Below are 27,465 nucleotides of genomic sequence, written 5' to 3'. Positions count from 1 at the left end.
AAAGATTTCAATTTGTTAAAAGCTGTCAAATAAAATAAAAGTTGTGCATGTTACATATCGTTGTAACTGTAAAAACTTGAGGAACATATTTATCATGTCAGTTTTACCATTGGTCGAATCGCTTAAACACAAATGCCCTCAAAATAAAAAAAATTGCATTTTATTTCAAATTTTACCACATATAATTTTCCCCCCCAATTTTACAGCTTGTTTTTATATAAAAATTAAGTCTTTCATTGCAAAGTACAATAAGTGATGTATAAAATAAGGGCCAATGTGGGTCTGTAGGTGAAAAAATACAAGCACTTAAGCCTTTTAAACACAAGGAAGAAAAAACTAAAGTGCAAAAATGAAAATTGTCTCAGACCTTAAGTGGTTAATGTACAATTTATACAAATCACCCTAACACCTGATTCTGAGTATGCTGAACACATCTGCGTATGTACAAGACTACTGATCTATTTTAGTAAGTACTTCCCACAGCATACCTTTATTTGGTGGGCAGGGGGCACTGTAACTGCCATTGTGTAGGGATACAGGCTGATATGGATTATGAGGCATTGTGGTTAAAACGGCTTTATGGCCTGTGCTCACCTTTATATGTTTATGGGACACCTTGGTGGCTTCTAATATTCTAGTCATATACATTACATGGCACATTGGGTATTGAGCCGTAAAGATAACCACAAAGCAGTAACTATACTACTCTAACTAAAAGTCATAATGCCTTCATATATTAATGCCAAATAGTGCCGATAAAGTATGGCCATGATGCAGTGCCCACATGCCGTGTGTGTTGTGATAAGAAAGGTCACAATTTGTTTTCCTTCTTGTTTAGCTGAATGCACAATGGTAATGAACCCTGATCAAATGTATTAAGCACAGAAGGAAACTGTGGATATATATATAATTTTTTATTTATCCTTTACTTTTTTTTTGCAAATAATTATTTAGTTCTTTTCAAATGATACAAATAAAGTAATAATAATTCAACAAAGGGTGACCTGTTAAAATGCAGTTTAAAAACAGATAAATACATAGGTCTGGTTTGTCTTTTAACACATTGCGGTACAAATGTAACAAAAACTGTATGTCATAGTGCCGATCTCCATGTTCCACAGAACGAATATAGTAATAAAAAAAAAAATATCAACACTGTTGTAGTTAAGACAATAACAGAAAGTCAGTCAAACAAAACAATCCTTCATAAGAATGTAATTGTGCTCATTCATTTGCCAATATCCGCTGCTTCTATCAGGCGACTTGGTAGCTGTGGATAAATGATCCATTAACTTCAAGATGCCTCCGCATTGGGTAAGCAGCAAGACAGTGGGGAAAAAGGCAGTGCAGACAGCTTCCAGATCACTTTTCTCCAGCTCCTCAAAGAGCCAATTATAAGAAAGCAAAATAAGCAGAACACTGAAGTCCTCATTGTATATACACAAATATCAAGGAACAATTTGCATTGTTCATGGGAGAGATGGAGATGAACAGTTTTTATGTTTGTTGTCTCATCAATGCAATCAGCCAGAATTTAAATATTCCAGAGCGACCTCGTAGCAGAACTTGTATTGATCCTGGAAGAGGAGACAGAATACAAATATTCTGATTAGAACAATGAACACACAGTAGGCAGCCGACGGGTTGAAATCATGCCACGGTAGGAATAATTTTCATTGCTCTTGAGTTAGATCGGTTATTTTTATTGTAACAAGAATAAATTATTTTGAAATATTTCAACTGTAATATTTTATTTTTGTCGTTTGTAGAGCACCAACATATTCCTGAGCTCTGAACAGAGTTTTTTTTTATCACACACTTTACCCAGTGGGTGACTTTCTAAATTTTCTAATCCACTCATGGGCCAAATATCATGGTAATTTAACCAATTAGTTTATGAGTTTGAGGAAAACCAGTGAACCTGTGGAAATGGACATATAGGGGAACATTTATCAAGGGCTATGTGCCTAGTTTTAGATAATTAACTGGATTTTTCACCCATTTTTGGTCTATTCATGAGACAGTATTAAAAGGGTGAATATTTTTTAGACTATACAAAAGTTTGTATAATCCGGGATTAGTGCCCAATTTATCATTTGTGACTTTTTAAAAAGGGTGAAGGCCTACATCTGATCAGTACCAGGACAATTTGTTTGTGACTTTTTTTTTTTTTTGCGACAATTCTGTGCCATTTTGTTTAGATGCATTAACTATGGCAGTGCCACATTTTAATAAATCAGTCACAAGATATTGGAACAAAATATACACCAAACCTCATTAGAAGAGTCACACATTAGACTCCTTAGTAAATGTCCCCAATAGTGAATGTAACATAAAATCAAGAGAACAACATGAATAAAGAATATGGCAAACTGGTACATAGGGAGAGAGGACCCTGCCTGCTAGAGCTTACAGTCTACAAGTGTAACCAATGAAGACGATTTTATAAGCTGCACAAGCTCCTTGGTCACCTCATCGCTGGCCCTTTTACATAGGCCAATTATCAGAACTAGGGATGGTCCGAACAGAGTTCGGTTCGGTAATGAATCCGATGATAATGATGATGATGTTCCTCTGAAGCTTACTTTAGCTGAAGCTTTTATTGCTTTAAAAACTCAGAAATCAAAATCAGACTATTAATACAGGTTTTTTTTATTTGCAATGAACTGTATCTAGAAAATTTAAAAGTGCACGGACAGCCAGCTGTATCTGGATTGGGTCACTACTCCTTTAATGTAGCCATACAAGGCCTTGTTTTTGTGGCATGAATCATACTTAGCTTGGCTTATTTATTATGGTATTTACCATGTGGTTTAAGTAATAGTTTGTTGTGATTGTGGCAATAAGTGTATTTTTGCAAAATAAAACCATTTTATATCCCTATGAACATTTTTTAATAAGCTTTATTAAAATGCATTAAATTAGCAATACACATCTCAGGCAGAGCTGCATGTATGTAAGTGAGGAGAAGCACTTCTGGCCATTACATATGACATGTTAAATTTTCATCAGTTTGCCATATCCAATTTTCAGTTGTCCCTAAGCTAGTAGGCAGAGACTGCACACGCATAATAGAAGATCCTGCTCCTATTTATATTACAGCAAACCCTCAGACCAAAGCAGCAGCAGCAGCATGGAGGAAATTATAGAGCAATACTCAGTGTAAACTGTGCATCCTGCACTGGGGTGATATATAAGCCTTACTAGAACTTTCGGCAGCTTCTCTATGTGTACCTCTCTGCCTCTCTCACTCTGCAGTTCACTCCTTCTACACACTTCCTCCTCTATAGACTTGTAAGGGCATCATGTAAGTTGATCAATCATTAAGCAGATAGTTCATCTTGCCTCTCAAGTATTTTTAGCAGTATTTTAGAATTAATGCCCCCAGTTGACATGATACCCAACACAGAGTCTCACTGCATTGGCAAAGATGTTAGTAGACCCCAGCCTTTACAGTAAGATGTTGGCCTGGTATATTACAGTTGGCACCCACTGTTAATAGCATGAGCGCAGCTTCTGTGCTCTCACCATCATTGTGACATAACTGTATGCAGTGTCCAAAGCACAATGTACAGTTACATCATGCTTCAAGAAAGGGCCGTCCCCTAGAAGCAATAAAACTCTGGGATGACTGGGAGCAGAAGTCTTGACAACCAGTAGGTAAAAATACTAAATTGTAAAATTGTACTTTAAAAATGTCTCGGAACAAATACTAAACGTGTCATCCAAATATCCAGCATTTAATTTCCCAGTCTTCTTTTTAGTATTCTGTACAAAGAATGCTAACAACTAGCATTGTTATAATAACTATAATATAATAACTATAATGTATAAATTACTGGGGGAAATCTGAACTGGAACTTTTTGAATAAAAGGCTTTTCAATGTCTGGGAATGTGAAGTGTTCGTGTGCTGAGATAAACAGATGCCAGGTTCATGGTTCAGAATCAGAACATACTCTTTTGTAGGCTCCTACAAGCAGCCTCTCACGTCATGGAAATAGAATTAGCCCCCCCCTCCCCTGGCACACTGCCAGCAATTTACACTGGTATTATACATAGTAACATTATACTATGACTGTGTTCTTGTTATCACTTATTAATTAAATAGCTGGCTTATATTATGAACAAGAATACAGCGCGTTCTGATTCAGGCAAAAGTGATGTGCTCCATAGTCAGAGATAACAAAGGAGACAGCATTTACATTGCAAGCATTTTTCTTTTCAGCTCCATCCAGCTCTGTGCACCTTCTACAAATATGTATTTTGTAGACAAAGGCTGCACTACTGGATTGAGAAATCAATGCTCTGTTGAATCTGATTAAAAATAAGACTTTAGAAATAACCCATGCCTAAGAGCAGCATTCGCTTTTGACTCAGAAGGTCATTTTAACACTTGAGAAACAGACATAACTAAAGGTAGCTGAACTATTGATAACAGTAATGCTTATCGCAATGTATGATTTGTATGGATGTGGCAATGTGTGGACATGGACTGGTTGGACAAAAGGCTTAAAACCTAATGTTCAGCTAAATGGGCTCAAAGTGCTTGTGTGGAATAAGAAAAGCTGAAAGTGAGACATAGTGTTTTCAGTTTTCTATGAGAACTCATAATTCTGTAATTATATAAATAAATAAATTATCTCAATGCATCATGTACAGTAGTCTGACTAATAGACTTTCGTTTGAATATAGATCAAAATGATTAGATTTAACTGCAGTAATTCTCTTATTGGTACACTAATTTAGATTTTTTTTTTTTTTATTAAAAAATGGTTACTGTCATTTGGAACTACATTTTATAATTCCAATAGTAGAGCTGAAAATAATCATATTTGTAATACACTACAAAAAAAATATTTATTTATGCCCTAAATCAGGGGTGGGGAACCTTTTCCATGTTGAGGGCCAGTCGGGCATTAATAAAATCATACTCTTTGAAGTTTCCACTCAGCTAGAATTCTGTTTTAGTGCATTTTTATCCAATACCTTGAAGTTAATTCTACAACGCCTTCGGATCTGTCTATAGATTTGGATACACCATCCCTGTGGTGAGGAAGTGCTCATCGTGTTGTGGGCATTTCTGCTACCTACAAGAATGTCTGCTGCAACTGAGATAATGAAACATTTGTATGCAGAGACATAATTAGAAAGGCTTACCAAAAGGTCCACCATGTTAGGCTTATTGTTTCTAAGTGTCTTCACAGCATGGAAAACATCGACTGCCCTCTGGTGCTGAAGCATTTCACAAACTATGCTAATTGCACAAAATGTACCACTGCGACCTCCTCCATTCCTGTGAAAAGAAGAGTTAAAGGTGAATCAGTCTGTATACCCAGTTTGCTTATGTAATACTGATTTCACTGCCAGATGAGTTTCACTTAAAATCCACATCAGCTCTTGAGTTCTGTCCATCCGACTTTATATGTGTCCCTATAAATGTAACATAAGTGAGGTCAGCGACACTAATATCGGGACAGAGTCCAGAACACTGCTGCGTTGGTGGGTTTATAGGAATATGTTTATACAGAAATCTCTGCTCTAAGTAACATGTCATTTGTGGACAATAACTTGCCAGTCATCTCTTTGGATTAGGAATTGTGTATAATGGCTTCCAAGGGAAACTGTCAGTAAAATGTAATTGTCATATGCTTGTAATGTTTATCACTGCAGTTTAGATAATTGGTGACAATAAAAACAAATGGGGCTTCATATTTTATAATCTGCAAGACTAACTGTTACTATTATTGCCAGGGCACAGGGATTTCTTACATTTTCTGTTGTGTGTTAGGAGCAAATGTATGTAACTCATCAATGATGTGTGGCCTCAGGGTTTTCTATAACTACCACCCAGAAACCCAATCTGCTGTAAGGTCCGGAGGAACATTTTCTGGCTATTTTACATAAATGTAATGTAGTATCCCCACCTTATAAAGTGATGGCATATTACTACAATATAACCTCTAAAATTACTTTATGACTTCAACCACTGAGACCCCAACTGTTGATAATCTTTCCGTGTGTATGCAGGCAGTGATTGAAAAAGCGTGTCGTTGATCGCATCTTTTAAACTAATCATAAACTCACTAATCTTTCGGTGTATGTACACATTGCTAGTTCGTTATTACAATCATTTATATACTAGAGTATACAAATGATCGTAATTACGACCACAATTGCGATGGTAACTAACGCTTATCGTTCTGTGTTATGATGAACGGTTTCAAATCATTCCCAAAAGCTCTAATTAGCAATTGTTTACCATTAATCGGCAAAACCGAAAAATTGCTTAGTCTAATAGGACCCTTAGAATAAAAGGGACATAGAACTCCCCAGAGAGTAGCGCTCCTGGCCACCTGGATGTGCTGGGAAGTTCTACTGGCCCAACTAACTTGGATGAGGTGGCTTGGGTCACAACCCTAAAGAGATAAACAGGAAAGCTGAGGCGGAACTACAACAGTGCATTCTCTGTCATTATCGCAATCAGTGGAGATCCCAGAGTCCATACCCCCACTGACAATGCAAAGTGTCAAATACCCCTTTAATATCACAGTTTTTAATGGAATGTGTCCTACTGGATCTAATAATTTCATCATATGTGCAAGTTCCTACGTGTGCATTGAAGGAAATCTGTACTGTTCCATTTAATAGTATTTAATAGATAGCTCTAATAATCCAGCACAACCCTAGAACAATGTAACCACACAGCCACATTCTGTAACATTTTCTATACTTGTAGAGAGAAAACAAATAATTGCTGCCATTATTTAGGAGATGAGTCACAGCTAGGTTGGTCTATCCTCTAAAGATCATGGTTGTAAAAGAGTGATCTCTGACAGCTACAAGGTGTATTATTGCAAAGGCAGGGCAGCGATGATAAGTAGGAGTATAACTACATTGGAGAGCACCATGTGCTGATGGCCATAATGATAGGCTATCAATGTTAAGTCTTGGAAAACTCCTTTGAGAAATTGTTGATAATTTAATTTACAACATATTAGTGAAAGTGCCTCATGAGGCTGAACTTTGCTTTAGATGAATAATGTGACATGGATTAGCATGCTCAGTGGTGTTCAAAGCATCAAGAGAAACTATACGCTTATAAAGTTAATAATGACCTTTGGATTTAGCAGAATGTCAGTGGTTACAAGCAGCCGTCTGTGTGTAAAGAGCAGCATTATAACTCCATTTACCAAGGATGTGCAGCCATAGTAAAGGGTTAAGAGCAAATAAGAAATTTGTTCCATAGAGCACTCATTGTGTCATCAAACAACAATCTTGCATGCAAATGTGTTTGATATCTAATCTAGTGTTTAGTACCTTATGGATATTGCAGCAAGTGATGTAAAAGTTCACCTCTGACCTCAGTCACAGATATTTAACTCTAAATGCTAGGACATATAGTGAAATACCAGGCCCTGTCTCTGCAGTCAGACCTCTATTTCCTTCTCCTTTAAAAACTCTCTTTTTAAAGGTTACTTCAGTCATCCTCAACAAACCAGAACATACTTCAATCTTACTAGAAGGTTAGTCACTTACATGAAAGGGATTTCAAGCATATTCACTGCTTGTTTCAAAGCTTTCAATGCAACTAAAAGGTCACGTCTGACCTTAAGGGATACAAACTTGATGGAGCCTTCTCAAATGTAAAATCACTTTTATAATCCATGAGATTTACATGGAACAATAGGAGATGCTGAAGGGGCTTCCTGCTGGTAGTCAAACAGAGTGGAAGAAAATAGTCTGGAGGCACGGTCTCTTGTGCATTTTACTTGTGTAACCGGAACATCTTAATGGCTAAAGATATCAGCAGAAAACTGCTGGTTACTCAGTATGATAACACAAATATTCATATCAACCGAGCCTTTATTATCTGTATTATGTCACAGATTCCATTCAGTTTTACTTCTAAATATTCTGTCATTCATCCTACTACCATGTAATCTTGCACGATGATAACATACATCATTGTAGATGTCTCTTTTTTGTACAATGTACTTCGATGTATAGCTGGACCTTCTCTTATGTATTTTTCAGTACTTTTTCTATGTTTACTAAGTTACTAAGTATACTGAACTAAAAAACGTATTTTAACTAAATCCTGTGCAGTGATAATCTATTGCAAATTGTCCATCAAAACTATGAAAGAGTTTATGGCGCCCATTTACATCATATGCAATATTTCCATATGTGCTCATGGATATATTCAGTCTTTTACTATACTTATATCCCTATAAACAATTTTGTTTAGCAAATAAGGCACATTGAACTCAATAGGCCATGTACATCCCTGATGAAGGACAGTCCCACTGAAACACATTGGATCTTTCTGACCCAAATGAGCACCCGTAGTTTCCCAACCGTGACGTCACTCGGACTTTCAGAAACGTGTACGTAATGCCTAGAGTAGTTGAGTGTTGCAGGCGGCAAAGAGCATGCTCCTAGCTGTACAACTGACTAGGATTTTAGTCAACAAACCAGATGACAATGCTGAACAAGAGGCAGATCTAAACAGTGAGAGGACTTGGATCCCCAGCTGGAGGACAGGTATTTGCACTTAGTTTTGAACTGTCTTGGTTATGCATTGGTAAAGAAGGGGTTAATATTAGCCCTAAGGATTTTTGAGAATACATCTTTCCTTATCCCACCATTCTGTGTTATTGATACCATCATTTTTAGTAGTGATGGGTACACCATATAATTGTAATTTCAATACTAATTATTGAATTCCTATTTAAATACACCTGAAACACAGTCACAACATTGTGCACAGTGCTTACAAATTTCAAACATTTCAATAAATAATTTAGATTTTGCACCACTTACAAGCAGTGTACAACTGTTCGACCTTCTCCTCCATTGTACTCTTCTTGCCACTTATCTACTTGGCGAATGAGCTTTAGAAAAGACCTTTTTGATACTGGAGTATCTCTATACATTGGCCAGCCCAGAAATTGGAACTGCTGAACCATTCTGTATCCATCCTGAGGCTGAAATCACATGAGAAAGACAATTAGATATCATAATAGATAGCTTAGGGTCAAAGGAACATAGGGGTCACGTGTGAAAAGTGAATGAAAGTGTACACATTCATCAATTCAGACAATTTGTCACATTTCATAAAACAACAAAAGTTCAGCATTCCCAGATCTTCCTCCCAAACTATATGTCTTGCTAGTAACAGCCAGTATGACAGCTGAAGTACTTGATACAAAATAATATTGCTGTTTTTCCTTCTATACTTGACAGGGTAGCCCCCAAAGAAAAGCTAGTGGTGAGTGTTTTGTTTTTCCTAATAGTAGCTGTTAAGGATTAATGGGGACCGAGGGACCATTCTTTACATGTAAACCTGGCCAAGCATGGTTAAAAAAGTAAAGAGTGTACTCACCTGCTTTGACGACCTGATGCCTCAGTTACAATGGTGCCATGTCCTTCCTGGTCTCAGTCTTTACTCAAGGAAGTGATTGCTCAACCAATCACTGGTTGCAGCATTGACGCACCTCAGCCATCAGTCTGCTGAGAAGCCACTTTCTTGTTTGAATACCAAGACCAGTGCAGTGCAGCAGGACCAGGTACCATTGGAAAGGCAGCAGGGCATCAGGGCAGGTGAGTTAACGTGTCTGTTTGTTTGTTTTTTTCAATGCAGCCTGGCCACATTTACATATAAGGCCAGGTTCATACGCTGTAAGACACCGTCCATTCTGTGACCCGGCCGTGTACGTGAACTTCATTTGTGCTGAATTGGGATATGGGCGCCGCACTTTCCATTGTGTGCGCTGTCAGAGTTGTGCGGCTGCTGTTCAATGAATAGTGGCCACAAAAAACTGACATGTAAGTTTTTGGTGCGGCTGCTAGGAATCCCAGCCGGGATATCCATTGATTACAGTGTAGCATAAATTTTCTATTAATCACAGCCGTTGTTGCAAATCAGCAACGCCTGTGATTAATAGAAAATTTACGTTAACATAGCCTAAAAAGGAATCCCTGAACAACCAATTGAGGAGTCGAGAACTGGTTTCATGGTCCCACAGAGCTGTTATATAATCCTGGGTCAAAACTGTCTCTTCTGTGTTACTATTCTGTCTACAAATACTAAAGATATGTATGCAATATAGTGATATTAAGAATTATTAATACAAATTATATATATATATATATATATATATAATTTAAAAAAAAACTTTTGGCAGTTTTTACCCGTGCAGCATTATAAATCCTAAATATTCGGCTTATGATGTCTTCTTCTAAGTCTGCAGATACAAACTCCACTTGAATGGGCCCATGCCGATGTACTCCATTTTCTGGCCAGTACTGCGGACAAAGCTGAATACAAAGAGAGGAACTTTAGAAATACTTCTATAACGGTACAACAAAAACATTTCTTTTTTTTTTCTTATTTTATATATTTTCCAGAAAAATCACATTATACCTGGACTTCAACAAGATTATAATGGGTAGCTTTTAGCCCAGTTCTGCCATATAGAAACTATTAAGTATAATTATGACCTGGACAAGGCTCCGGATCATTTGCTTTCCATATTTCTTAGTATACCTGAAGTATTGTTCTTGTAATTTCATAGCAATTACTCCATTTGTGAGGAGTAAAATAGTAGGTAATGAAGACCAGAATAAATTGTTCTGTCCATAGAGTGTCCAGACATGAAGATGAAGGCCCTCAGATCCCCCTCCAAGGTGTACATCTATTTCTCATACACTACATTTTAGGGGGCAGAACTAAGGATGTGCTGTTTGCCAGTAGCAGAAACACAGGCGTTTCCTTTTCCATAGCTGCCTGATCTTCTCTGCTATATCATGACATAGTGCTTGTGAAAGTCAGCACTAGGGAGTCCTGGAAAACATGGATACAGCCTATGGCTTTATCCATGTTTTCCAGGGCTCCCTAGGGCTGCATCCAATGTTTCCCATGACTCCCTAGGGTTGCATCCAGCTTCATTTAAAACAAAGTTATAAACCAAATAATGTGCTACATTAAAGTCTATGGAAAAATGTCAAACTTTGCAAACATTGTAAACATTATGTAACACATTATTAGGTTTAAAATACAGTTGTGTTTTATGCCTATTTTACTGTTGCATTCTGCTTTTATTTTGCTGTGTGTGAACATAGCCTCAGGCTAAACATCTAAAAAATGCCATTTAATTACTATTTTAAACAATTTGGTTCCCTCATATGTAATCCTAATAAGATATATTATGTAGCATCTGCCTTGGACTGTGATTATAAGGCCATTTGTTACATACAAATTCATGCATGAGGAGATCACAGAAACAAAATAGTTTTCCTCTTGTACTGAGGTTAAATTGTGCAGAACAAATAACCCCTTTACATGGATACAATCATTGTACTGGAAGTTACACATGCTCCTATGTACTCATTTAATGCACACCACAAAGGTCAACTTCTTAACGTTAGAAAAAATACTTTGGAAAAGCTGCAGATTACTGAGATCTGTGTTTGTTCAGCCATGCATTTATATGTAAGTTTGATCCAATCTATAAAATGGCAGCATGTTAAATGCTTGCTCCAGCACATTGATGTCTCCAGGGCCCGCACATAACACAGAGTAAACAACTCTGACTCTTAACTTGTTTGTCTCTCTCTCTATGTTCATCGTTTTAGAGCGGAAAAGAAAATGACTTGCTTAGATCATCTGTAAGATCTTTTACCAGCCATGATAAAATGTTTAGAAGAATGTGCAGGTACAGCTAACCCTGCCATATACAGACAGAGATCACTTTATTTTACAGAGTTCACCACTTAGCACATATGATCGATTAAACAGAAGAAGGAACACAACCGGAAGATGGTCCACACTTTTTTAAGAGCTTGTATGTACTTAAAACGTAACTGTCATTTCAGGGCCATTTTTCTGAAAACATTAAATATTATCAGTACAAGCGATTTTAAGAAACTCTGTAATAGGTTTTATGTACTAAAAGAGTTTCCTTCTGTACTGAAAGAGCAATCTCCCAGCCTCCCCCCCTCACATCAGATGAAGCAGGATTTCTGTCTCCATTATGTGGCTATGGAGAGGGGAGGGGCTGTTAGGAGTGACTGAGCACCGAGGATTTCTTCAAAGCACAACACCCTGCAATCTTCTCTCAGTAAGTTCATAGATAAGCACTGACCTTTCTGACCCCAGAATCCTGCGGTTTAGGTGCCCAGACAGTCTACAAACAGCTGATCTTCATGTCACCTCTTCCTGCTCCCTCATCTCCCTCAGCCCCTCCCCCCTTCATAGGCTTACAATGGAGAGAGCAGAGCCCGTCTTCACTGGCTTCTCTGTAATGAAAACGTGTTTGCCTGATAATGCACAGATAAGAAGTTAGGGGGGGGGGAGGCTGGGAGATTGCTTCTTGAGTACAGAAAGAGGCTTTTTTGGCTGATAAAACCTATTACAGAGTTTCTTAAAATCGCTTATACTACTGATTTCTGCAATAAAAAACCATGACAGTTACGCTTTAAAGAGAATCTGTCCTCTAAACGCATACCAAGCTGGCAGCATCCCTAGATAGATATCAATAAAAGCTTTCAGAACATACTTCTGTGTGTGCGTTTTAATTTTCATAAAAAATAAATCCTTTATTAAGGCTGTAAATAGTGTCAATCTGGTATACAGTACAGTGAGGCTTGGCTGTGCCAGGGCCCAAAAAACAGTAGGTCCAGACAACTAAGGCGTGTCCTAAATGATTTCATGGAAACCTTTCCCTTGGTGTGGTCAGGGGATTCTCTTTAATTATTATATTTCAGGCATTAATACACGAAGCAACGTAGAAGTAAAAATAAATATTTGAAACAGTGGTCAGGATGGGAACATTTATAACTCAACATTTACCTAGCTTGTAAATGGTTCAGAGGTAATAATTCATTTTGAGGCTGTAAGACATTGGCCGTTCTGTGACATGGCCTTGTCACAGAGTGTCTGCTTTCTGTGATGTTCACCCAGCACCGGCCGGATGAACATCACTTTATGTTAATTGGAACGCTCCAATTTACCATAGCAAACAATGCAAAGTACAATGCAATGCAATGCAATTTACCATAGCAAACAATGCAAAGTACAATGCAATGCAATGCAATTTACCATAGCAAACAATGCAAAGTACAATGCAATGCAATGCAATTTACCACAAAATTAACATGTCAGTTTTCTGTGTTCCATAGGAAATAATGATATTTCAGACTTGCAATCTGCAACAACAGCAGTTATTTATTGAAAAATATATTATGTGAACAGGGCCTTAAAATGTATTGGAAAAAATGTCCAAGCATAATGAAGTAATAGTGAAAGTCTACAGAGTCTACATTGTTGGTCCACTGTTTCATATGTTTTTTCCCAATATAATAGGCCACCAGCAAAAAATGTGCAGTATATATTGCTTTCAACACTGCCCAGTTGCATTCATATGCAACTTTATGACTATGGTACAGGATTACTCAGGGACGTCAGTAGTAGCAGTGGCAGTGCTTAGTGTAACCCCTTTCTGGCCATGCTGCTCCTGTATGTACATGTGCTGCCTCCTGTATCCTGTCCCCTTTAGTCAGAAGGCTTGTCCTCAGCAGCAGTGCTTAGTGTAACTCCTTTCTTGCTGTGCTGCTGCTGTTTCTTTTCTTTCTGGTTACATAGCACCTTGCAAGGTCAATGCATCAGTAACCCCTTCTCTTCCACATGTCATCTATTGTAGTATACTTTAAATCTTATTCATCCCCCAGCACAGTAAAAGCCTGTTCAGTCCATTGCTGTCTTGTGAGAATCAGTAAACTAAGAGGATATAACACTGGATGCACTACTGGCAAACAGTCTAGCTCTGGTCCTGCCCTCTGAAATAACAAAACTGCAGCTCTTTACAAAACTTTTTAAACAGAAAAGTTTTAAGAAAAAGATGGTAGGTGGCAATTTTTCAACAAACTCATATGGATTTCGGTGCAGATTTTCCATAATACTCTGAAAATCCCCAGTATTTCTCACATATATCAAAATGCTATATACTAGAGTAGTATATAGGTTATCTAAATTGGACAACACCTTCAATTTTTCATTGTAATCTATTTAGTTTTAAGTAAATATAATAAACTCTATATAATGTGATTTCAGCAGAAAGCATGGAAACGCTGCAAGAATATCTTCATTCCGTAACTTTACTTAGATATTACGTGAACTTGCAAATCTCTGTCACTTTGATCTGCTAACACATAACTGGCTATTACAATGACTACCAAATAATACCAACAGCTTCTCAAAAACATTGGTAGTGGTAGCAAATTACTGGCTGTCACCAGAAATGCACATGTGACAAGCAGGCTTGAAGTAATAAAAATCTATTACGTTCCATAGTCAAAAAATATATTTTTCTTGCACAAAGCACTTTTTTTTTGCATTGACCAAATAACTTTCATTCAGAAGACACAAAAAGGCTTATCATGTGCATAATCAGAAAATTGCCTGACCTTTCTCTTGGCCTATGGATAGCTTTGCTGAAAAGTGAAATGTTCTGAATTAATTCTGCCAGTGCATGCATGATTTCAGCCGACATACCTGTGCAGGGTCTACATCATTTAGCATTACTATTGATGTACAGTGATAGTCAAGGACCAGCCTCCAGAAGTCTTTTACTGTGTTCGGTAAGGGATGTTGTGTAACGATGAAAGCAGAAGGCTGCACATAGCTCTAAAGAAAGGAGAACAAATTATAATGATAGCAAAGAATCAGGAAATCAAGTATGTTCAAAGGTAGAATGTCACAAACCAAGACATTGTTAAGATTAACAAAACGCCCAAGGCCCCTTTGGAGGTTTTCTCCTTTTTTTCCTGTAAGAAATGCCACCTGTCTGCCCGTCTGTAGTAACAACCTTTGCAATCCCTTGAAATTCTCACTTTATAACATTTTCATCTTCAAGTGGTAACAATATAGACTTACTTTCTTTTTTTTAACAAAAGATTGGACAAGAAATTGATTTGTGAGGTCATTGTGGTATCTCTTAGAGATTTATTTTTGGTGGAAATATTCACATAATAAAAGGAAGGTGAAGGTTAACTTTTAACATTTGTACTTATTAAATGGTTGACACAGCAGAAAGCTTTCTGCCTAAGCTTAAGAAAAGATATTATAATTTACTCTAAGTCCATAACAAAGACGATTAGATCCCCAGGACCATGGCAGTGGCTAAGCTTTCCTTTACCTAGGGCAAAGCAGAGTGCCTTGTTGGCATCGGGAGTCATGGCCCACCAGTCCCCCACTAGGTATGAAACATTTAGAATTTAAAATACATATGAGTATGCATTTAATGTAAGGTGATGGATATGTCTGTGTAAGGGAGTAACATGACAGGAGTTCTATGTGCTCTTTCAGATCCTCAAGTATAATAATAATAATAATTAAATTTTATTAATAGGTTATTTGTATGTACAGCAGTGGATTGTGTGGACAGCAGCCAATTGGGCCGCCAGGACATTTACATCCATAGAACTTCATGAGTTCATATCTTGTAGATTAATATGTATGGGGCTGTATAGATGATGTAGATTTAATGTCTTTTCACGGAAGGGCTGTTTTACTTGGAATTTATAATATTAATATTTATAGCAGAAAGAACAAAGAAAGAAGGTAAGCATGATGTGCCGCAAAACTCCAAAACAAAAAGGTCTATAGAGTCCATTAGAGCGAATACAACGTAATATCAAGGGAAATAATGCAGAGATGGTGTTCTGTCCTGCACTTCATCAATGTCCTTATGTTCTACTGGCATTGTAGAACTTTAGATGACATTACTTTCCTCTGCAATTCCTGTCACTTACTATTGTTTAAGTGTACCCAGATGGGTGCTTTGTCATGCTTGAGGCTGTTTTCTGTTATTTGGGAGCACTCATTTTGTGAGATTATAGATTATATTCTTATTAGTATGAACTATAAAAATGGTCTTACATCCATCAAGGCTGCATTGATGTAGTTACTGCTTTCTCCGTCTATTGTTATGAGAAATGGGAGGCAGCGATCTGGAGGTAAGACGTCCATGCAACGGTTCTTTTCATGGTTCCTAGGTAAAAGTGCTATACTGCAGTCTTCTACCCGTAGGGTTGGAGTAACCATGTTCAATGTCTGCAAACACAATAACATAAAATTTAAAGATCACAACGTTTTTATAACATAAGCTATGATATGGCTTTAAAGCATATTGAGTAAGACAAAATTCTCTGGCAATTAGGGTTTGGCTAAAACCCATTGTCAAGGTCTTTGTTGGTAGAGTGGGGAGAGAAGGGTGGGTCCCACTACATCTGGATAGTCCGGGTTTTGGGCTTGTAGGCACAACTTTGCTCTCAGCCTGGGAACTGGTCATCTGTTCGGAGCCTAGGAGAGCACTGCATGTTAATGTTTAGTGCCTGGTATTAGACCAGCCAACCAGGTTATATAAAAAAAAATGTTTTATTATGTAAAGTGGTACATTTACTTTAAGACTGACCAACATTACATTAAGGGGATTTTCTGGTCACTTCACATTGATGGCTTATCCACAGTATAGACCACCAATGTCTTTCTGACCTGTGGCCAGTTAGCTGTTTAGCAGACCTGTGGTTTTGGTACATAAATAATGAATGTCCAGAAACACAGGGCTCAGTTCTTTGTGTAGTCGAGGTGTTGGGTATATCATTTACTTCAGTGAGTGCTGCAGTCCAGTAATTTGGTGCCATCAACACTCTTGGAGGGAGTCAAGGTCTGTTTATTGTGCATGTGCTGGAACCAAAGCTCTGCCAAACAACTGATCAGCAGGGATGACAGGTATTGCTGATACCCTGCTGATCAGAAAGTGATGACCTATCAAGTGGGCAGGCCATGAAAGTTAAGTGCTCGGAAAATTCCTTTAATAAAGATTCTGCTACACAGGAAGGTGGATTGCCACTATGGGACGAATCCTATAGAATACGGCCATGTCAATATACACTTACTCTAAATTCTTCTTTAATTTGGCTGGAGTTTGTCTGAGGGTCGACTTTATTCATTTCATAGTATACTGATCGGACCTGAGATGCAGAGATTGATGTGTCCCCACATAAACAGGCTTCTAATATGGCATCGTGAATAAACACATACTGTTCCTGAAGGAAAAAGAAAAAAAATATTCACAAGTAGTGAATTAAAAGTATAACACTATTAGAATAGGTGCATTTTCTATATAAATGTGGTTAAGTGGGAAGAGAAATACCTTCATCCCATTCACCAACCATCATAATCAAGTTTTCTGACATTGCTCACTTTCGTAAAAATAAAGGTTTACTTTTTCTCACATTTGCTATCATACAATATTACTTAAATCTGAATATAGAACAAATAATTGTGTCATTATGCCACTGCTCTGTGTTGTTTTTAGGTTAGTAGTATAGTAGTGAGTATAATACTTTTTGGTTTCTGTCTTACAATATATTCTTTCAGTTTTATACATATATATATATATAGTTAATGTACCTCTGTCTGTACCATGTTCACTCTACGAGAGCGAAGTTCCCTCACACAGTTGTAAATATCTACAACTCCTTCTCTTTCAGCCATGTCCAGCATGATGTCTATGACAATAAAACAACCTGTTCTGCCAGCTCCAGCACTGAAATAAAAATGAAAAAAACAGGACCATGAAAAATCCATAAAACTTTTCGAAACTTTTCGGTGCGGAGTAACCCAATATCTGTAAATATATATATATATATATATATATATATATATATATATATATACACACATATATATATATATATATATATATATATGTGTGTGTGTGAAAATGTTCAGATTTACTTTTCTTTTATTCCATTTATTTTTTTTATTCTATTTCATATTTACAGCAGAAGTGCAGATGTGTGCTTACAAACTATACAGCTCACTACATTTTGGTAATGCTTGCCTGCTACTCATTGCCCTATTACATAGTGATTCAAACATGTCGATATTGCTCTGTCAGCGACCAGTCATTGGGTGAGCAAAGCCTTGTTTGTTGGTGGATCACATTGTTTTAGTGTGCTAAAATATCTTAAAATATTCCAGTGCAATAGGAAATGTATAGCCAACGAATAATGGAAGAAAAAGGCTTCATGAGTGATCCAACCTTTTATTGTGCCGGCCTGCCTGCCCAGTGGATGAGATTTTTGAAGGCTAATAAAGCGCTAAAAGGCACAGCCTGACCCACAGAGTATGCGAGCAACGATCTGCTCGAACGGCAGCTGCTTTCAGAACCTATTATACAGCTCCATACTCATGCAGCCAGGGCTGCACAAATATCGCTAGCAATGTCTGTGCAGCCCAGCTGTTTTCCACAGCTGTTTTCTACACGTCTCTAATTACTCAGAGATATGTGCAGTCAACAGATTATTTTTTGACATGGGGGAGACATCTGCCTGATTGGACAGATAATCTCTACGTGTAATAGGGCCTTTAGTCTTTTCAGTCTCATTTAGGGAAAGCTGCAGAACTCATACCCCCCCCCCCCCATTTCACTTGTAATAACAGATGTTCAGCTGCTACACACTTCCGTGGCTGGTGTCACCTTCTCTCTGCTTTAAAGGATTATTTTTGGAAAACCAATGAAGAGACTTAAAAAAATTGGGGGTAGTGGTAGTTGTTTCCTATATAATTTCCGGCAGTTTATGATCTACTTCTGGAAATGTCTTCAGAAACTGCATCAAATGGCGAGTGTGAAGCCCCCTATCCCTGCTGTTGGTTACAACTGGGTTTTGTGCGAAAGCTTACTGCCCCATAGTGTGCCAATAACCACAGTAATAACCACAAAATCTTGATTTCCACTAAAGCAATACGATAAATAAAGGGTTTCTGACAACTTCTACACATATAGTCAGAGAACTGACCGCCAATAGGAGTTAATTTTGAACAGCCTATTGAATCTATAAATATTTCCTACTTCCAGCAGACTTTGCCTCAAGACACCTAACAGAAAATTGTAAATGACTGTACAATATATTTTGCTATTACATACAACATTGTTGGAATATATTATAAAGTTTGTGAAAGACAGGAACAAGCAAAAGTAAAGGGTTAGGGAATACAAAATAATGTAATATATATTAGACAAGTATCTTACAAGGTTTATGTAATGAAATGTAAAAGCCTTGCAGTGAAAATTTTTTAACATTTCCTACACTTTGTGTTTCATAAAAATGGCTTCATCTGAGCATATCATTTCTATGTAAATTATAACATCACCATCTTCATTTTCTAGGGTATTATATATACAGCCTGCCCATGGAAATTTACAGATTAGACCATCGTGCGATCAATGCACACTTCCTTCAGTACTAGAACCTAGGGTGGTCTGCAAGCATTGCTATTTTATACTGATCAATACTGCATAATAACATTTTTCTGGCATGCGTTTAATGGATTAATGTTCTTTAAATGGGTTTTCCAGTTTCAGCAAATAACGCTTATTGATTCCATATTGAAAAGTTTAGCAATTTTTATAATTTACTTATTTCATTTTTTTTGGTGTTGCTTACCATTATTGTATGGGATCATTCACTGCTTACTACCAGAGGATCAAAATGTGTTCTGGTTAGGTGATGGACACAGAGGTAGAAGACTTATTAGGGTATGTTCACACTACGGAATCAGCAAGGAATTTCAAGCCGAGTTCTCACCTTGGATGGCGCATTAGGCGGATGGAGCATTGGGCTTGATAAATCCCATTGAATCAATGGGACAGGCTTGAAATGCCTTGCCGATTCCATAGTGTGATCATACTGTACCCTTACAAGAGACAGCACTTATGATGGTACCATGGCTTTAACCACCTGTGTAATCATCACATGAATAAAACCGACTGATCCTTGATGAGAGTTTTCAATGACCCTCAACAGATATCTTAAAAACTAGCTGATAGATAAATAAATGAAAATGAAATAGCCCTTTAACATTCTATATTTTTCATTCTGTGTTTCCAATTTGTTGTTTTTTACACCCCCTTAACAATAGAATAATAATGTTTATTGCACTTGACGTAGGAATATTATATGTAGAGGTGCCCATACACTTTAGATTTAAGTTGATCAAAGTGGATGATCTCAACCAAAACAATTGTTCGTCAGGAAAAAATGAACAATGACCAATCAATTATGAATGATCTGGCCAACGACTACTATCACTGGGCATTTTTGCTACTAGTCAAATGGGAAAAAAACTTTTCACAAACAAACGTAAAGCAATGTTGTCAGAATATTCTGAGGACATTACCAGAATCTTCTCAGAAAGATGGTTCATTCTTCACCCAGTGAAATTGACCTTGTATGGACAGTCTGAGCAACTCTAAAGGCCAATATGGATTAAAATGTGTAAGGCTGCATCTGTGATCATTCATCAGACAATTGTTTGTTTAACTGTTGTTCAACCATCAACTTAACAATCATCTACTTTTATCTAATGTGTATGGTCACCTTAAAACTAATAAACAGATTTTTTTTTTTAAATGTCATACTTATAGTGATTCTTCATCATTTACGGTTTATTTATCATTTTACCTGCAATGCACAACCAGTGGGCCTGCATTGGCTGGGCTCTTTGATTTAACTTGCCGTATAAACCCTAGAAGTCCTGTTGCATGGTATGGCACACCATGATCAGGCCAGCCTGTAAAGTGGAACTGACGGATTTCCCGTATTTCATGTACACCTCTCTGTCCACAACAAAGGAAGAAAAAAATTATATTGACGTTTACAAAATAAATACTATAAAATGTCTACATTACAAAATTAAAGTGAGACTGTCACCCCCACTGCATTCTGACTTCTCTACACAGATGTAATGGGTAAATTTAGCAGTTTTCATATCTTATTTTATATCATACGTCATGGTGCTTGTTCAATTAAAAAGTGATCTTTTATCATCTGCGGATTGTGCTATTGGTATGGGCCGACCTAGAGGGGGTGGGGCCTAGACCTTTAGGCCATCCTGTTCCAATGGTCGACGAAGGGGTGGGGGCCTATGTGCCTATTATGTCATGGAGGGGCGGGCCAATGGTGGCGCTGTGGGCGGGCTAAGTAGCGTTGTTGCCATGAAGCCCCACCCACTTAGCAAAATCTGCAGCTAATAAAAGTTTTTACTTAACAAGCACCATGATGTATGATATAAAATAAGGTATGAAAACTGCTAAATAAACCCATTAAACCTGTGTAGAGAAGTCAGAATGCAAAAACGGGGTGACTGTCACTTTAAGTAGGTACCTACTAAATAATGAACCCTCATTATTCTGACTAGTTAATAATGGAAATATATGTTTAATATACTGTATAATAAACAATAAGTGAAAAAACATGAATATATTCTTAATAAGAGTTCCCTAACCTATGACTCTCCAGCTGTTGCAAAACTACAACTTCCAACATCCACTGACAGTTGGAGACTTTCAAGGTATGATAAGTGCTGTAGTTTTGTAACAGCTGTGGAACCACAGCTAGAAAACTTTGTCTGAAATTACCTATGATGTAAAAGTATGTAGTAGTAGCCAGAATTAAACAGTAATTGTCATGCATTGCAAGCAGTGGCAGATTAGATGTATAATAGGCCCAGGGCTTTTCACAAAGTTTGGGTCCCCCACTGTAACTATGGCAGCACTAAAATGACATTCACAGTATATGATAAATAATTTAGCATTTAGGCTATGTTCACACAACGTATGAGACCGGCCGTTCCGTGACCCCGGAAGTACCGGTCGGGTGATCTCTCCAGCCGCGGAGCTCTGATATGGGCATCAGAGCTTCCCATAGCCCACTGTAAAGCTAGCGGCCGATGCCGCTCGCTTCACTGTGTGAACTGGCAAGTCTTTCTGCGGCCGGAATTCACTGAATTCCGGCCGCAGAAAACTGACCTGTCAGTTTTTTACGGCGACGTGTGGGATCCCGGCCGGAGCGTATACGATGTGTGTACGCTCCGGCCGGGATCCCATTGCAAATAAGGCATTGTCCACACCGTTGTGTGAACATAGCCTTAAAGTGTACCTGCAAAAGTTTTATAAAAAAATTACTAATCTCAGATTGATCTTTGTTCAGAGAATATAAATGATAAAACAAAAACTTTTTTTCTACTTATGGTTAGTGGTTGGATGAAGCCATTTATTGTCAAACTACTGTGTTTTTTACTTTTCCAAACATCCAAATGACCCTGATCAAAAGTTTACATACCCCAATTTCTAATACTAGGTATTGCCCCCTTTAACATCACTGACAGTTTGAAATCTTTTGTGGTAGTTGTAGATGAGGCTTTTTTTCTCAGATGGCCCATTCTTCTTGTCAAAAAGCCTCCAGTTCCTGTAAATTCCTGAGCTGTCTTGGCTCAATGGTATTGAGGTCAGGAGCAGAGATGGCCATTCCAGAACCTTCACTTTGTTCTGCTGTAGGCAATGACAGATCGACTTGGTTTTGTGTTTTGAATTGTTGTCACGTAAAATAAATCCCATGCGCAGCTTCCGGGCTGAGTGGAAATTTGCCTCCAGTATTTGCTAATGCTGCATTCATCCTTACTTCAACTTTGAAAAAGTTTCCTGTGCCTCTGTAGCTCACACATCTCCAAAACATCATTGATCCACCTCCGTGCTTTACAGTAGGAATGGTGTTCTATTTATCATAGGCCTCGTTGACACCTCTGCAAATGTAGGATTTATGGTTGTGGCCAAAAAGTTTGATTTTGGTCTCAACACTTCAAATTACCTTGTTCCAGAAGTTTTGAGGCTTCCCTCTGAGCTATTTGGCATATTGTAGGCAAGATATTTTGTGGCATCTTGCGTCTTGACCATGCAGACCATTTTTCTTCAGGTGCCTCTTTATTGTACATGTTGAAACCGTCACACTGCTAGTTTTTATAGAGTCCTGTATTTCAGCTGATGTTATTTGTGGGTTTTTCTTTGCATCCTGAACAATTCTCCTGGCAGTTGAGGATGAAATTTTTGTCAATTTGTGTCAACTTTTGTGCAAGTTATCAGGCCAAAATCACCAGGGTATGTGAACTTTTGATCAAAGTAATTTGAATGTTTTGGGTATTATTAAGATTCAAAAAGAAAACACAGTAGTCTGACAATAAACGGCTTCACTCAACCACTAGTCATGAGTGGGAAAAAAAGTTTTTTATTCTCTGAAAAAAAGGATAAGACTTGCTGCGAGTCTGTCAGGTCCTGGCAATTCACTGTCACAACATACTCGCAGCGGTCAGAACGACGTTGCATGTATGTAATTCTGCTGGCCCCTTAACCCCTTCAGCTCCCGCTGCTGCCGCCGCCCGCTGTGTCTGTATACATTGCCTGTCCTCGCTGCACGGGGTCCCGGCATACTGCTCTCCCGCCCGGCCAATCAGTGTGTTGCGGGCGGCGGCAGCAGCGGGAGCCAAAAGGGTTAAGGGGCCGGCAGAATTACATACACGCAGCTGTCACTGTTGTGACAGTGAACTGCCAGGACCTGACAGACTCACAGTCAGATTTACGCTGCGAGTCTGTACGTCTGAACTGACCCTTAATATTGCTGAACAGCCTCCCTGCCATGATTTGTGTGAAATTACTGTAAACGATTACACGATTTTCCGCAAATTACATCAGAACTGAGGCTGGGAGGCCATTAAGCACAGAAAGCATATGTTGCTTTTGGGAGGCCATGGGCCCCCCAGAAGACTAGGGCCCCATGCGGTCACCCAAAACCATAAAAAAGAGGCATTATTTGAAGCTTCTGTTCTTTATCTATGTGTGGTCTATGTTTCTAATATACAATTCAAAATGAAATAGTCTCTGTGAGCTAAAACCCATTTACTATTAAAAAGAAAAAAAGATACAATACAAATTACAAAGGAAAGAGGTTGAAACATTTTTGTTATGAACTGAATTCACCCCACTTCTTGCAATTTCTTATACACTGCCAGAAAGATAATATTCTAGAAAGTTTTCATAAATCTCAATAAATACGACATTTTAATACAGTGCTTCCATTTCTAATGGGATTGAATAGGACTCCATCTGTTCAGCAGATGAATCGAGTCTATGCAAGATTTAATAAGAAACATCTCCAACTGGAGGTCTTCACACTTCCCTCATCAATGCAAACATATGCTATTCGCTGCAATTTGCAAACTTCACAGGGCTGGGATAGAACTTTGAGATTCAGTTCAAAACAAAAAGTTAGCTAAAAATATGTGGGAAGCACGGTGGTCAGGAAAACGTAACATTCCTTTTATTATATAGAGTAAAAGAATGTACTGGCGATGAGAAATGAACAGTTTAATAGTATGTGTCATGTGAAGTGAGATAGAAATATTGGGTTGTCAAGGGATTAAAGAATATGGTGTTGGAAAACTGTTGGGACCGACAGAGTAAAGGATTTATGAACTAGTCAGACAGTGACAATAATTCATTGTATGCGAATGTTCCATAATTGTTCACCTTCTGTATGGAGCGCTAAAACCCTATACTATGGTATTTTGGAAATAATCAGTAAATTCCTTGCAATAAAACACTGTTTACCTCAAGTGTCATGCAATTAATCATTGTGTAAATATTAAAAGTGTCACTATCTGCAGCATGTGAACAGGGGACTGATTTACCAAGACTGCTGCGTCATACGCTAAATACACAAAGTTTATTAAGAGATGCATGCCTAACTTTGGTAAATCCTGAACTTTCTTTAAACCAGGCCTGTCAATAGGAAACCAGGGGTGTAAATAAGCAATAAAAAATAAATAAAAAAAGGTGTGCCAGGAAGCCTAATAGGACACCCTATAGCTATGGGCTTATTTACACCTCTGGCATTTAATTAAAATATAATGCTTAGTATTAAGTTAGAGTGTACCTATTATTAAAGTTGACTTTTGACATGTCATCAGGCATGTCAAAAGTTATTGATCGCCGCTTTTCTCACTGCTGAGACCCTCTGTGATCAGGCTATACAGCCTTATAGACCTACAGTACATTGTTGGAAATAGCCGATCAGGAGGGAAGTAGATTACACCACTGCTGTGCTCTCACCACGGCTATATTTTTTGATCACATCGGGTCTCAGCAGTGTGACCCACTGTGATCAATAAGCTCTGACATACCTGATGACATGTCAAAAGTAAATGTTTATGATAGGTACTCTTTAAATAAATATTCTCTTTTAGTATGCAGTCCAGACTTACCTTTTCTACTGCAAACGTTCGTATTACATATTCAGCAAGTAACTCTGTCTCAATGAGTGTCACTTTCATATCTTTATATATTTCTGTATCATCTGGCCAGTATTTACAGCATTTCACCTGGAAAAAAAGAACTACTTAAAAAAAAGCATTCAGAGGCACAGGTTACAAAATCTATACAGTGACCAACATTACCTATTTGTAAACATTGGTAACCATAAAGTGCAAGATATAGTATCACCAGTTTGCAAAGAACACAATAACATAATCAGTTATAAGCTTTATTCATTAAGGGGGACATTTATGAAGCTTGCGTGGTTTGCTGTTAATGGCACGGCCAAGAGACATCTACTACATGAGAAAAAGGCTACACCAACGTATTGTTTAAACTAGTATTCTATGTAGAAAACTAATTTATATGTGCAGTACATCTGCAAAAATATTATGATATGTCACTATTGACAATGTGGGTATAATATGTATATTCAGCAGTTGTATACTACAGAAATATATAATGAAGTGCTGTTTATTACTGTCAGCCTCTAACTTATCAATAACATGATTCTAGAGATATTGTACTGTGATCCTGGATGTACGTGGATACATAAAGCCATAACATTCAAACCTTTGACAGGTGAAGCAAATAATATTGATTATCTTGTGACAACTGACTGCAAGTAAACAGTTTTTGAGGCTGATGTGTTAGAACCAGGAAGAAGTGGCAAGTATAAGGTTTTATGCACGTCTGACAAGTGTCAAACTGTGATGGCTAGAATGTCTCCCATCGGGTATTGACAGTTTGCAGGGGTCCATGATGGACAACCAGTAAACTAGTGACAGGGACTTGGGCGTTAAAGGCTCACTGATTCACGTGAGCAGTCAGGGTGCAGGGTGTAAGCCCACAGTAGAGCAACTATAGCACATACTATTGAAAAAGGTAATGTAGGCTTAAACAGAACAGTGTCAGGACACACAGGGGGGCATTTATTAAGTCCGGCGTTTTTTACGCCGGACTTAAAAAAGCCCCCGCAGCTCCGGCGCTACGGAGATTTATGTAGAGGCGGACTGCCTCTACATAAATCCCGTGCACGGATGGTAAATCGTGCGGACTCCACGCCCTCCGTTCCGCCCACTACACGCCCCCTTTCCGCCCCCCTGGCGTACTCGGCGGAAAGTGCCGATTTGCGCATATTTTATTCGCAAATCTGCCATTTGCGTATAAAAAATTACGCAAATCAGCACTTTCCGCCGAAAATCATCCGTTCGCAGGATGATACATGTGGCCCACAGTGTGGGGCTGAGTGGCTCCTGCCCACTGATGAAAGCGCCTACAACAGGACTGCACCGAGAAGCAATACTTTGGTAGAGGAGGCACCATAGGAAGAAGAAGGCTAGACGATAAAATTATTGTCATGTTTATGGGAATCTTCTGCTAGTCACATTAGTGTGAGGCTGGGTACACAATTTAGGGTGCGTTAACACGTACAGGATCCGCAGCAGATCTGAAGCAGATCCGCAGCAGATTTGATGGTGCAGATTTGATGCTGTGTTCAGTTATTTAGATAAAATCTGCTGCGGATCTGCAGCAGAAAATCCGCTGCAGATCCTGTACGTGTGAACGCACCCTTAATGCAAAAAGCTGATGAAAAAACGGATGAAAAACGGATGTATTTATGTTTTGATCAGTTTTTCCATTGAATTCCATTAAAAGAGAGGATTAAATGCATCTGCTTTTTTAGCGTACACAAAAACGCGGTCCATGCCATTTTGTGTACGCTAAAAAAAACTGATGCATTTTAACTGTTTGTTTTTTTGTTTTTTTTTAAAATCGTAGTCAATGGAAAAACTAATCAAAATGGATGTTTGTTTTTTTTTTTTGTTTTTTTTTCAGAAAATGAATGAAAAAAAAACGGGTTGCAAAAATGCAGAGTGAACCCAGCCTTACTTTGACATTTACCACCTCAGTAACCATTGTACATTCATTCAAGGCAACAATATAGGCTAGTACCATTTTCAGCAGGATAATATACCCTGGCACACTGCAAAAATTGTGCAGCAATGATTTACTGGGCCTGATAGACAGCAAGAGGATGGCAAGAGATTTAGCATCTGTGGGATGTGCTAGAGAAACAAATCCAATCCAAATCCAAACATACAGAACACTAAGGTTCTGCAGCTAACATGCCAGATACCAAAGGACACCTTTAAATGTCTTGACAACAGAGCTCTTCTAGCAGTACAAGGGGATAAATATATATATATATATATATATATATATATATATATATATATATATATAGCCAGA

The 27,465-nt window shown here is 38.0% G+C and overlaps 1 protein-coding gene across 4 annotated transcripts in view; it reads right to left on the bottom strand.

Moving 5' to 3' along the window:
* Positions 1–254: 254 nt before the first annotated feature.
* The window catches only part of PTPRM (protein tyrosine phosphatase receptor type M), a 597,029-nt gene continuing 569,818 nt past the window's right edge, over positions 255–27,465 (bottom strand). For 2 of the 4 annotated variants that reach the window (XM_069957755.1, XM_069957756.1), the window contains 10 exons: positions 25,164–25,280; positions 20,534–20,688; positions 17,478–17,613; positions 16,961–17,110; positions 15,942–16,115; positions 14,556–14,687; positions 10,196–10,321; positions 8,825–8,988; positions 5,159–5,294; positions 255–1,577 (listed from right to left, as the gene is read on the bottom strand). In XM_069957755.1, coding sequence (XP_069813856.1) covers positions 1,524–1,577; positions 5,159–5,294; positions 8,825–8,988; positions 10,196–10,321; positions 14,556–14,687; positions 15,942–16,115; positions 16,961–17,110; positions 17,478–17,613; positions 20,534–20,688; positions 25,164–25,280 — 1,344 coding nt within the window. In that variant the 3' untranslated portion in view covers positions 255–1,523. The remainder of the gene's footprint in view (positions 1,578–5,158; positions 5,295–8,824; positions 8,989–10,195; positions 10,322–14,555; positions 14,688–15,941; positions 16,116–16,960; positions 17,111–17,477; positions 17,614–20,533; positions 20,689–25,163; positions 25,281–27,465) is intronic. The other 2 variants (XM_069957757.1, XM_069957758.1) reach the window with 1 other exon arrangement.

The sequence above is a fragment of the Dendropsophus ebraccatus genome, chromosome 2, assembly GCF_027789765.1.
Source record: "Dendropsophus ebraccatus isolate aDenEbr1 chromosome 2, aDenEbr1.pat, whole genome shotgun sequence".
NCBI lineage: Eukaryota > Metazoa > Chordata > Amphibia > Anura > Hylidae > Dendropsophus > Dendropsophus ebraccatus.
Note: the sequence above shows the minus strand (reverse complement) of the source record. Positions and strands in the feature narration are given on the sequence as shown.